Source organism: Halyomorpha halys, unplaced genomic scaffold (assembly GCF_000696795.3).
Source record: "Halyomorpha halys isolate HHAL.00 unplaced genomic scaffold, Hhal_1.1 Scaffold213.1, whole genome shotgun sequence".
Taxonomy (NCBI): Eukaryota; Metazoa; Arthropoda; class Insecta; order Hemiptera; family Pentatomidae; genus Halyomorpha; species Halyomorpha halys.
In genome coordinates, this window is record NW_027116617.1 from 301,457 (window position 1) to 315,780 (window position 14,324).

Sequence of the window (14,324 nt, forward strand, 5' to 3'; positions counted from 1 at the left end):
CGCCCTCGATAGGTTAAAGAAAGAGGAATGATCCAGAGGTGACAGTGTAGAATAGTAATACAATGTACATATCCAAAACAGTAGTATAATAGTCTGATCTACCTAGTATTTGTCTCAATCAGTCACTAAAGAGGTAACGACTAGTAAGAATTCCTGGCGTATTAAATTCACCAGGAATACAAAGGCCTCGAGAGGTACTGCTTGTAGGAAGCCAATTCAAAGTGAATCAGAATTTTATTTTGTTTTTATTTATTTAAACTATATATTTAAAAATACAACAATATTTTAAATAAATGTACTACTTTCTGAATGAAAACCTTAACTCACACCTCTATGCCTTTGAACGTTGTCAGTTCTAGTGGGTTGACAATTTCATCCAAAATATCTCAATAAATATTGGCAAGATGCTATTTCACTGCTTTTTATTTATCCTTCCAAAGATTGAAGACTTTTATCGTTACTTGTAATCTTTATCTTATCCTCTAAGTGCTCTAAGTTATTAAGCTCCTGATAACAGTTCATCTAAGTTTTTGAGATTAGTTGATTAGAATACTCTTTAAAATTTTGATTTTGTTCTGTTGTACTAAGTTTTTATGATTAATTAATTTCCTCTAGTTACTAAGAGTAGATTTTAATAATGAATTTAGAGTCGTTTTTGGTTACTTGTTTTATATTGTTTGAATTAAGTTCTTTTTCTTGTGGCTTACCATTTGTTATTACAACATGGATGTTTACAAATGCGACCCAAGCAGGTAATGAAATTATTTTATTTGGTCTAATTATTCACCAAATTATTGCAGTTAAAAAAGTAAATTCATTGATATGAGTTAATTGTGTTTTTAATTTTTATTTCATTCTGAGTTGTATCATTTAGAAGAAATGAATTTTTAACAGTGGTAGCATTTTATTATGACTTCTTTAAGTTTTGGAGGTTTTTATATTTTTTCTAATAGTATGGAATATTGTTGTAAGTTCATTAGATAGATGAGTCGGCTGTCATCATTATTTTAAAATGTTTTTTCAGTCTGTTAGACAACATATTGTTGTCAAATAAATAAATTTAATTCAAAATTTACAACAATTATTTAAATAATATAATCATTCATAAGCATCCAATAATATTTGGTTTAATTGTGATAACAAGTCAGAAGACAATGAGGAGGAGAGAAGAGAAAGGAAAGTTTTCTTATATAAATTAGACAATCGATGGCAATGTAATTTATACGGTTACATAACGATAAAGCTATCCTAATAACCTTGATGTTGGAAGAAGATCACTGAAATGTCTATTAGAAATGATAAAAGTAATAATGATATGATGAAGAAAAGATGTATTTCACAAAATATTCAATAAAGTTAACAATATTATTTAAATTGTGATTCTTTAAATTATTTTGCATTAGAAAGAGAATGGAGGCACTCATCCCAGTGCAATTCTTAGGGGTGCTAAAATCCTATCCTATTAGGGTGGACAATTAAAAAAATATATATAATTAAATTATCTAAAAATAAAATATTGGAATAGTAACAAAAAACTATTTATTGTTAATAAATGTTTCGCCCAACTTTGCAGGGCTATAGTTAACTAATTATTCATTTCTGAACCATGGAAAGAAACAGCCCTGAGTTTAACCCTGTAGTGGAACTTTGACAGTGATGATGGTAGTGACAGTAATAGTCAGCTTTCACTATAGCTGTTGCAGTCACTAACATCTTGCTAACATTTGCTATGCTATCAGTATGTGCTCGATAGTTGCCAGTACTATCAATTGTTTGTGCATGTGCAACAAACTTTTATGATAGATATCTACCATATGAACCCTTGAGTTTTCTTCCAAAAAAGTACTAGGCAATTAAAAACAATACTGTATTGTTGATTTATATATCCCATTGATTTGATTTGTAGCTGCAAATAGGAAATAAAGAAATATTACTCAGGTTTGTTTAGATGGGATTATAGTGAATGATTTCGGTGTTTAAATGGTCAAGAAAGCACACTTATGTTTGCTACAGTCATAGCAACATAATTTTTATTTTATTTTGTTACATTTATTATTTTTCTTATCAACAGTTTTGTTTAATATGTTTCATCAGCTTTGTATTGATTGTAGCTGTTAAAATCTCTCAAAAGGCCTCCATACTGTGGGTTCATTCATATTCTCAGTGTTACCAATGTTAAAAGGCAGGTAGGAGAGAGCTATAGGCTTGGATAGATGGGGTAGAGGTAACCAAATGGGCACCATTATTTTAACATTACCACAATGCTGGGGGGGGGGACCAGTTTCCAAAGATTGTTGAGGGCATTGTTACACTAACAGAGGGCACCAGTCTCCTAACTTAGTGAGTGACAAGTATAAGGGGAGCCAGTCCTCCAAGTATAAGGTGGGAGGATCTTAAAGTAACAAAACTCTAAAAAATGCCCCTTAAGTACATACAGAACTGTTCTGTAACTACCTGTAAACAAATAGCTTGGTTAAGGTTATTATTGGGTTACAGGTTACAGGAAATGTAAACATTGGGTTGGTTCAAAAACAGGGGGAAAATATGTAGGTAAAGGTTAAAGGAAATATAAAGATTGATAAAATAACAAAAAATATAAATATTAAAATGGTTAGAGAGGGATTGAGGTAATAGGAAGCATGGTTACAGAGGGTGGGGGTAATAACCAACGTAGTTTGAGAGAAATGGGGATAATAGAGACATAGTTAAGATCGAGTTAGAATCAAAATGGTTGAAGCTGCCTTCTTAGAATTATTTAAATTCAATCCCCCGACAAACCTCTCCAATCATAAATCTACGGTCATCTATCTTCACCTCATTATTTAAATTCAAAAGGTGCTGTCACTTTTAGTGGAGTTGTCTAAAGGCGAGTTCTCGAACGCACAAATCGGCATCCCAGCTAACCCATTTCTCTTTTTCTCACTTCCGTCGGAAGTCTAAATGGTCGTCAGAAAAAAAATTAACCCAATGGATTAACATAGACCTATTTAATTTGCTTGAAACATACACATATTTGGAAATTAATACTTAAAATATATTCGAAAATAAAATTTATTCATTTTCTTGGTTGGTTGATGGAGTTGGTTACATCATTCGGGTATTGGACGAAATCGATAATATTGGTTTACTTTAGGAGCACCTTCTCTCTTCGTCGGAAGTCCAAATGGTTGTAAGTTAAGGTATTCCTGTTAAGTACAGAGTATAATAATAAGTTCTCAATATTTCGATATATATTTTAATTAATCGCAAGGTTAAGGTAATCATTTACGGATCCTAAAGAAAAAGAAAATTTTAGTTTGGAATAATTTTATGATATGTCATCTACATTTCTATCCCAAACAAAATAAAATTTTTTTTTCATAATGAAATTTATCTGTATTTTGAAATTAATGTATCATTATTATTATTATTATCCATTAAAAGACTAAAAGGTGAGATATTTCCTTATAACATAGTTGGTGGGATTCATAGAAGTATTATATTTACGCAAAATCTGCAAGTCTCGGCTTGCTGCTTCTTGCTGACCTGCCTTAACCTCTGTTTTAGATCTAGATCATTGAGCAATTTTATTTCTTATCCTTCTTACGGATACTCGCAGCTTACTGGTAATTAAACCTTGTCAAAGTAACTATGATAACAGAATTAATTATTTTAGTTAGCTATATAGCTAAGTAAAATCATCTTGCAAGTTTCATGTTTTTTTTACTATAAATGTAAGTCTATACCATATAATAGCTGCAGATTTGTTAAATTAGTGACACTTTTCTTTTATTATGCAAGTTTAAATATGTGTTGGAATTAACTATGCTATACTGCTTCTATAGTTTTGTTTTCATTCTTCAGAATTGGGAGCCGTTGGAAGAAGGGGGGATGTATTTATTCGGTATTTAGAGGAGTGAATTGAATTATAGCGCCAGAACTGATGAAATTATAAGCTAGATCATGACAAAAATTGATTTTTATGAGCACAGCGTAATATTTAGATTTAAAATTGAAGAAAATATTCGAAAATAATGTTGTAAATTTATAGTTATTTAGAAACAAGGGCCTGAATCGGTTGGTAATTTTTTAAATGATTATTTTTTAGGATCGCCATCATTCAAAAATCCACACTGAAAGACCGGAATAATCATTCCCGACTTAAATTAATTCGACAAAAAGTTTGCGATCTACTTGATACATAGTCAGAAAACGAGTTAGTTTTTGCTACAAAAATGAATCTAAGGCTATGCAGGAAACGAGACAAGAAGAAATCGTGAAGTAGGTCACACATTGTTATCCAGCTCGAGCGTCATAATAAACAAAAAGATAGTTTTGCATCCTCCTTGGCTTCACCAAAATTCCAATTAAGAAGGCACTTGTTCTATAAAATGACGCTAAAATACTACTGTCAATATTATTTATTTTGATTTTACGGATTTATAAGATATTAGTTTCCCCTTTTGGTTTATTACTTTTAATACTGAACCTTCCAGAGCCACCTCCTATTTTCGTGACCAAAATAGAAAATTTTATATCGTTCGGTCAAGAGATTGCTGACTTGATCGGACAGCCAAATTTTAGATGCTTTTCACGCGTCAAAGACATAAAATTAAATACCACCAATAAAGATAATTACAAAAACTAGTCAATCATTTGACCGAGAAAAATTATGACTTCCATTGTTATCAATTGAAGCAAGAAAAGGCATACCGAGTGATTCTAAGAGGCCTCCCTTCAACCACTTCCACCGACACTATCAAAACAGGGTTGGAAGAAATCGGCCACACCGTGAGAAATATATCGGGCGTTTTACACCCCACTGAAAACTACCCATTACCACTATTCTTTGTTGATTTAGAGCCTGCCCGAAATAACCCTGAAATATTTCAGGTAACAACTAAACATAACAGCTAAAACAATAACCGATTATTGTACAGTGCACTAGGTGCCAAAACTTAGGGCATAGAAAGGCTTATTCATCATCAGGCCAGGTGTGTGAAATGTGCTGGCCCTCATGCCACTAATACCTGCCAGAAACCACGGGAAGAACCGGCAAAATGTGCGCTATGTGGAAAAGGCCACCCAGCAAGCTACAGAGGCTGTGAGGTTATTAAAATATACACAAGTAGAGATCTCATTTGATGACATCAAAAGCCCTAGATCGAACCAGCACCCTACCTCCTGAAACCCAAAAATTGGAAATTTTCCCAAACTTACCGCAAAAACCTTGGATCAATCTCGTCTAGACTCAAGCCAGACATACACCGAGATCATCAACAAGAATCAACATTCTCGACGTCAGGGGCCTCAGACTTTTCTGCCCAAGCCCCTGACCTCTCATCCTAAACCTCAACCTCCACGTGGTCATATTCCTCCCCATCACCTACCCTTACGGGTAAAACTACCGCCCCCACATCCACTCCCAGTTCTATCTCATCCAACTGTTCCGATGAACTCCTCGTCCCAACTACCATTAAAAACTAACACAACACCTCATATCCCAGCACCGCATATATCACGAAGAGCCCAGTCCCCAATCAGCACTCCTAGTCATACAAACTATTCATTACAAGCTCCTGATATATATCCTCTTTACCAAAATACAATGGGCATAACCTCTATCCTTACATCCTTCCTGAAAGATCTCCAAGAGACCCCCGATCAACCTTCTCACACGAATCCTATCCGAAATCCCGTTTAATTTCCCACGATGAGTACAAGGCCCCTAGCTGTCTTGTTATGGAATGCCAGTGGTCTACAAAACCACCGTGACGAACTTGACTTATCTCTACACAATAAACACATTGACATTGCTCTACTGACTGAAACTCATTTCACTCAACGGACACACTTTTACATACGTGACTACATCACTTATAGATCAGACCACCCAGATAACACTTCCCATACTGGTTCTTGCATCCTTATCCCCAAGTCCTTATCCCATCCCATTATTCCTTCCAATCCAACTGATGCAATTCAATCGACCTCGGTAATAATTTCGACTCGCCCTTTCCATGTTACATTTTCAGCTGTATACTGTCCTCCTGGTAATAACCTTTCTTATAACCTTCTTGATTCCTTATACCGAACCTTCGGACCGCGCTTCATTGCTGGAGGAGACTACAATGCTAAACACCAACGATGGGGATGCCGAACAACCAACTCCCGTGGTAATATCTTATCCCGAGTTTCCACATCCAATACTTATGCTATCCTCTCGACCTAAAATCCTACTTATTGGCCTACATCCAAAAAAAAAACCTTGTTGATATCCTTGACATATTTATCACCTCCCACTTATGTAACCGATCTAACCCGAACCCGATATCATTCCTTCCATTATAAACTCCCTAACCACCGAAACCCACTAGTTTCTAACATTGCTTCCTCTTCCATTCCTGGCAATCCTCCGAGGCGCCTGAAAAGAAGATTGCCTCGTGACCTTATATTGTAAAATGTTTTTAGAGTTCTACTACTGAGTAGTTTCTCTACATGCTGTATCAGTTTACTATCATTATGTCATTATGATCAAATTTACTTGTTGTATTTTTTATACAGTTGTAAATATCAATAAATATAAATAAAAAAAAAATATTGAACCTCTGTAATCGACCAAGAAAAAAACCTCAAATTTTGAGGTTTTACATTGCAGGATATATAGATTTTAAGAATCGAATAAAAAAATCTGTACCCTTTGCACCGTCCGTGGCTTTTCTCCAAAACTACTGGACTAATTTTTTTTGGAGTTGTGGCACCAAACATACAGGCCAATCGGCTATGATCCTTGGAACTAGATATTGCCATAATATTTTAGAAACCCTAATAGTTAAAATAAATTAGTACGCGAGCGCAAGATTTAAAAATCGATAGGGTTTTCATAACTCACGCGGAAAAATTGAAAAACCATTTTTGATTGGAACATTATGTATGATCGATTAACCTAGTTTCCGTTTTGTTGAACTTTTTTTTTATACGTTTGGATTTTGGTTATTTTCCCACAAGGAGCATTATTATATTCTCCACAGGTTCAAAAATAATATATCTATCTCCAATGATCTTGAAATTGGTGTATACACTGTATCTAAATAAAAAAAAAATATCAGAACAATTGGAATATGTCGCACTAATAATAGCTTTGTATTAGCCAGTTGCTATAGTAAGACTGCACTTTACTGTTATGATAGTAAAACCTAACGTAAAACATAATATCCAATTTCATTTACTAACATTGTTTTGAACTTCTTTTGTTTAATGAGGATATTATTACGGCGATTAGGGGCTCATAAGGAATCTTTACTAGCCCAACCGTGAATAAAAATTAAAACAAAAGAAACGGACAGCCGAATTTTGTTATTATTGTATTTTAAAATAAGTGAACATAATAAAGGAAAACAAAATATAGAAAAATATACAAACTAAAAAAGAAAGAACAAAGCAAACTTAAAATTATTATAAAAATTAAATGAAGGTTGAACAACCTTAGCGAAAAATATGTTTTTATATCACCGTGGGTGATTGATGGGGCCCCGGCTGCGGTTGTTGTCCTAGTGAAGGTGGATTTTGAAAAGACGCCCGTCTGCCCGCTTTGTCCTCTTGGAGGATGAGTCGACGTGGTCCATCCGCCGTGATGAAAATGACTAAGCTGGCGAAGATGACCGACTGCTAGCTACTAAGACTAAGTAGATTGAAGAAGCATAACAGCCGATGTGTGTGCGCACAAAGGGACTCAAAAAGAGTGTATTGTATATTTTTACAGCATTAAAAATAAAAGAGAACATCTGCTTTCAACACATAAAAACACGTGTTACACAATTGATCATTCATTTTAAAACGATTTGTTGGCTGCAACAGATCTAAAGTGACTATAAGAAACTTTTAGTATTAATTTTCTGTGTATGTGATCTGACTTAGCTGAAAAAAAACAACACTTCCACTGATATTTCTTCCTGTCCCAACTTGGATTTCTCAGGAGACAACTTGAGTCAGAATTGCCTTACTCTGTTGAAGACGAACCGCAAGTGTTCTACATGTTTTTGTTCCGTCTTGCTAAAAGCTAAGAGGTTGTCCACGTATCCAAAAGTCCCGAGTTTCAGCACCAGTTATGGTTGGTCTATATTTTTTTATATATTTTATTTTATACCAGATCGGCCTAGTGGACCTTACATGGTTGATATAACCGTTATATTATATATATATTTTTTTAACAGTTGATTATGGGAGGGGTATAGTCTCGTACAAAAGACACCCCTAACTATAAACAATGTTATTATTAAAAGAAGAGAAAACAAAAAATAAATAAATAGATAAGAATAATGCTTCTTAATAAAAGAGGAAAGTAAAATTAATAACAAAAAATAATGATATTGGTACACTTCAATAAAACAAACAATTGCCCTCTAATAGTAAAAAGAAACAAGTTAATTTGAAAAAGGGACGAGGGAAGAAAATAGAAAAATAAAAATAATAATAATGAATAAATAAAATGAGTAATAATAAAAAGTAAAATAAAGGTAGTGTGACAATGAATTAATTTTATATTTATTCAAATTTATAAAAGAATGTCCTGTAGCAGTCTGGGCTTCAGTCTTCGGGTTGAGGTTGGGTTTCCCAGGTTGTAGGTCGCTGCTCCTTTAACTGTCGGCAACTGGGAGTGGAACTTCATGAAACGTTTTTTGATATAATCCTCTATTGAATCAATATGTAATTCGCGATGCAATTGGCTATTTCTTATGAACCTAGGAGCATTAACTGCGATTCTTAGGACTTTATTTTGAAAAGGTTGTAGTTTTTTCCTTTGTTAGCTCCCCAGACTTCACAGCCGTGCATCAGGAGTGGCCTGAGAATTGTTTTAAATATAAGAACAGTTGTTTCTGGTTTTAGTTTGGAATTTCCGGTAGGTCTAGTGAAATAGCCAAAATAAAAGGAAAACTGGGAGTGAAATGACGCACGCTGTCTCAGTATATGCTACTTTATTGTCTGTAGTAATCCTCTATGTATTTTAGCTTATATTAAGGTTTAGCTTATATTTATCTCGGGAGAAAGGTATTATGACAAATATCACGTGTTTTTATACCTTAACTTATATACATACATTTAAGATGCATACATATAATAAACTATAAATTACATATTTTGCTTTCTATTCCAGCTTGGGATGTTATGAACATCAGATCAGGGACTGCTCTAGATGCTGTTGAAGAAGGCTGTATTGTTTGTGAAAGGGAGCAATGTGACACTACTGTTGGTTATGGGGGCAGCCCGGATGAAACAGGAGAAACTACTCTAGATGCAATGATTTTTGATGGGTGAATAAGTAAAGCATTATTATCCTTATTATGTAATCTAGTTTTACTATAAATGATTATAGAATATTGATTTGTTGTTGATACTTGGTATGCCCAACCTTTTTATAATGCATACCATGCCACAACCATGGGTTCCCTGCATTGATGTGTGTCACAAGTATACCTCTTTTATATGCTGCTACTTACGCAGTAATTATTTATATTTAGTATAAATAATTTTTTTTTTAAATAGTCTTTCTCCTTTTGTACATGTTGAGAATATTCCCAGATAATGAAAACCTTTAATAACTATTATTTATTCAATAACCCTTATGTTAGTAGTAATCATGTACACTGCCTACTTGTTGACCGTCATACACTAACTCAAAGTTTGTTCAACCTTTCACGAAATTCATATTGCAATTTTTTTGTCTATAAAAAAACTATTATAATAATATAAATAAAAACATTACAAAGTTAAGCAGAAACTAATAAACAATCCGTAATGAGATTTCTGAATTTGTTTGACTGAAAGCATTTTAAGCATCTGGTTCAACAGTGGTTGAAGATATATTTATTTTTTTATCAGACTCGTGTTGGAGAAAAAAACTGTTCATACGCATTTGTTGAAACATCCTTGGAAGAATTTCGTAGTGTGAGAACAGGAATATTTTTTTGGACTTGATTAAAATGTACATTATCAGGATAGTCACTTTTCTTATATATAGCACACACACACAAACACAGAAAGACAGTTTGCAGTTGTTTTAACTAGGAAAATTAAGAATGAAAATTCTCTCGCGTACTTTGGTTTGGGCACCTCTGATCTACCCCTGATATTGTTGATTTTAAAATTATCAGGGAATCTTTTTATCTGCTATATAATAATAAAAACTTAATAAAATTATTTGGTAATTTGGGCTGATTTCCTAATAATCTACAATCCAGATATCCTTAATACCTTCAGTTATCCATCATCTTTAATCTCATCCATCATCTATCATAATCTAATATAATACTCTGTTGTTATATCTGTAGTTGGGTCATTCTCAGATGAACTGTCGCTAAGCTGTTTTGAGGTTTCTAAAAGCTGGAGAAAACGTCTTTTTTTATCAACTGCCTCTTCAGCATTCAATACGTCAAATCTGAGTTCGTTTTGAGCGATTAAATGTTTAAAAATAAAAAAGTTTGAAAAAAGAATTTCTTGTGAAAAGTTTGAGCGAATTTCTGTCCAAAGTGGATTTCGAACATTTTCACTATAAATTTTAATTAAAAAAGCAGAACTCAAAATAATAAGGGTAGAGGCTAAACTTTAATATTATTTTTAGAAATTGTGTGATATGCCGCAAATGTTTCTGAGAAGCTCAGTTTTGAAATATAGAAGAAAAAGAGTTCGTAATGAACTTGAAGAATGTTGTTCATGGGAGTGACAGTTTGAATTGAGAGGGATTGGCAGGACCACCCTTTGAGCTTTCGTTGACGGGAGAACTGCAAGAGAGCTTGACTCAATTCACTGAGCTCATGGTGCCGCCTGTGAAATTGAAATTCTCCTTGTCCTCATCATTAATCATAAAAAAAATTGTGAAAATATTTTTACTATTGGTAACACGAGTAACTTTAATTTTAACAGTTAAAAAATATAAACTTTTATTTTCGAAATCAGTTGTAAGTAGCTTTTTCTTTGTTATTCTACGTATTTTTCCTTAATTTTCATAGATAAATTTAGGTCGTCAATATTCATGCTTTCCTTTGATTTTTCAGAAGGGTTTCAGTCCCACAAAAAACGGTTTGCAAAGTTATTCACGTGACTATCAATACACAGTAGTAAATAAATGCGTTATTTATACTTGCATGTAACTAAAATAAAAAAGAATCAGTTAAACATTCGTTAATCGAAATAATGAGTGGGAACAACAATTTCTAATAAAAAATATGTCTATCTGTTTTGTGCAACATCTGTGCAATTTCCACTGTCTTACATTAAATACTTTTGATTTTTGTGTTCTAAGACAATTATATCCCTACTTTTCTTGAATATTGGCATATTTGACAAAAAAAAAGTTTTTTTAAAAATTTTATGTTGAACTATTCCATAGATTATCCTGTTGACTAAAGTTAATTTGTAACAGCTTTAGGACGACCTCAGTAAAGAAAGTTTGTTTGTGGCGCCAAACTTAATTGGTCATCAACGCCATTTATATCTTATTTAATTTTGGTTATATTTGTTTAATTTTATTTATTTATTTTATTATTATTTCTTTTTTTTTAATTATTTTTATTTGTATTTATTTTTTTTTTATTTTCCCGTTCAATGTTATGTTTTTGTCAGTAAATCTTTTGATTTTAAAAACGACTACGTCCAATTCTAAATAAAATCAAAAACATTTTTTGTCAGATGTTTCATTATTCAAGAAAAGCAGCAATGTATAATACTAACAAAATTTTGAACTTATTGTGAGACATCTCCTCTTATTAAATTTTAATATTTTCTATATAATATATCAATGTTAATTTTCATTCACTCAAATTACGTCAAATTTTTATGAAAAACTGATAAGGACTTTTTTTTACGGTATATAATCAATCTGTTTAAACTAGTTCTTAACATTTTATTTCTCCCATCGATATTACATAGAATAGAAATTAAGGAACGAAAGTAACGTGAACTCGAAACCAAAAATCTTATTTAACGTTTCTCAAAGATATTTTATCAAACAAGAATTTGAAATTTTCGGATAAAGAAGTTTCTTCAAAAAGTGTTTAAGATTTGGTGAAGAAACACTCGATTGCTCAATATTATTTTTCAATATATTATTTATTTATGAATTATTGCAGATAATCATTTTAGTGTATACATTTATAGAAGAGCAGGAAATTATGGCTAAAATGTATCAGTAATTACTTAGATTATTGAGTGTTATAATAGTCCAAACAGTCCTAATAGTTGCTGTAAAAATAAAATTTGGAAAAATTTAGACAATTTTTTCTTCATAGCTGGCGTATTCTGAAACAAAAAGTTTTTTTTTTTAAATTTCCAGAGACTTGAACAATCTCAATAATCGCAAACAAAATAAGTTTCTTCACTGTTTGATACTGGCATAACACACATAGGGCTCAGGGCTGATCTCCAAGAACTTAAATTATTAATTTTTTTTTGTGGTTTCAAAAAGTTCAGTTTATTTGAGAATGACCAAGTTGTGTTAGTTCATTTCATTAAGAAATGTTAAACTTGCACTGTTATAGTTAGTGGTATGATAATAGATTACTATTTTCATAGAATTACAAGTATATTACTAAATGTATTAATTAATTTTGTTTCAGTATGTTTGTAATGTGGCTATTACATTAATTTTATTTATTATTTACTTTTTTAAAGATTTAATAAATTGTTCACAAGTTACCCTGTGTGAATTATTGGTATGATATATTGGTCAGTCAATACATGACAAAATGACGTGGAAATAAATAAATGTAAATATTTATTTTAAAAAGGTATCTTACTTTTTAAAATGTAATTATTATGTACGAAATATTTCATTTCAAAACATTCAAAAAGTCAAATACTCTGTATCTACACTATGATGATCATTAATACACATATATCAGGAGCCATAGCAATTAAAAAAATTAAATAAGGAGAAACATAATCGATCAACTGTTTCAGGAGATAAAATTTAATATTTGTATTGTCATGTTTTTTCCTAGCGAAAGATATGGTGATATAGTGAAAAAATAATATATAAGGATAGTAAAGCAGAACATGTGAACTTTGCTAAAAAGTTTGTGTAAATGTGTTATGCGCAAATAAAATTTTCTTTTCTTCATAAATATTTTCCCCATATTTTTCTTGACGATTTATATCATGTAGAGGATACCCAATTAGGTATACAAGTGTTAGGGACCAAAACCTATCAAAATTTAAAAAAATATAGAACAAATTCTTCAATTCGAATTCTTTAACTCTGTTTCAGGAGATAATATGTATAATTTTCTTTAATTTTATAAAAAATAATTTGTAAGTCTTTGGGATAATGACTCAAAAACTCTTCTTAATATTTCTCAAATTTTATTTGTACTTGGTAAAATTTCACTGACTTGTACTTTTTACATCATATAATATCATTGATAGTTGTCCCAAGTATGAAACAAAAAGTATTAATGCTTATGTTTTGTAGAATTGTATTTATGAACCAATACTATTACCTTTCACAATGAAAGAGAACCCTAATTTATTCAGTTTTTCAGTGAAAATTTGAGAAAAAGTGAAAAATTGGATTTGGCTGTGAGGTAACAATTTTCTCAGGTGTATGTTTATTATTTATTATATTCATATGTTTGTGTTTAATTCTATATGCCAATAAAAGTAAAATTATAATTAAGTATTGTTTATGATATTTCTATTGATTTAATTCAGTTGAAACCTGGTTTCTAGACGTAAAAATGTTTCCTCTTTTGAGGAAAGTGAAATTGTCGGTACCAATTGAATAGGTCAATTTACAGGTTACTGCTGGTTAGTACAGTTAGCAAGTTAACCGTAGCTGTCTACACAATGATGAACGTTACTTTTTAAAAAGTTATTATTTTATTTTAGTTGTTGATCTATTCTTTTTTTTATAGAGATTCAATGGATATGGGTGCAGTTGGTGATTTGAGAAATATAAAATCTGCAATATCTGTTGCCAGACATGTTTTAGAATATACTCAACATTCCTTACTAGTTGGCGGGTCTGCATCAAATTTTGCAAAAAGCATGGGATTTAAAGAAGAAAATCTGAGCACTAATGTTTCTATTGGAATGTGGACTGATTGGAAAAACAAGAAGTGCCAACCTAATTTTTGGAAAGTCAGTATACACAAATAGTATTAAATTAAGTAAAAATGTTTTAATTTTTCTGAAGTATTGTTTATAACAGTGATATGAGCTGGCTTATGCTTTCATGAAAATATTTTATTCTTTATTCTTTAATTGTTAACTATTTTTGTTCTCTTTTGACCGCAACCCTGACTGTCATCTTCATAACCTGAAATTATACGGTCTATTATTAATATATATTG

General features: G+C 31.8%; 1 protein-coding gene across 1 annotated transcript in view; it reads left to right on the forward strand.

The window, feature by feature from the left end:
- Positions 1 to 449: 449 nt before the first annotated feature.
- The window catches only part of LOC106679652 (N(4)-(Beta-N-acetylglucosaminyl)-L-asparaginase), a 31,718-nt gene continuing 17,843 nt past the window's right edge, over positions 450 to 14,324 (forward strand). Inside the window, exons 1-3 of the mRNA XM_014418926.3 lie at positions 450 to 752; positions 9,134 to 9,290; positions 13,887 to 14,112. Coding sequence (XP_014274412.1) covers positions 638 to 752; positions 9,134 to 9,290; positions 13,887 to 14,112 — 498 coding nt within the window. The 5' untranslated portion in view covers positions 450 to 637. The remainder of the gene's footprint in view (positions 753 to 9,133; positions 9,291 to 13,886; positions 14,113 to 14,324) is intronic.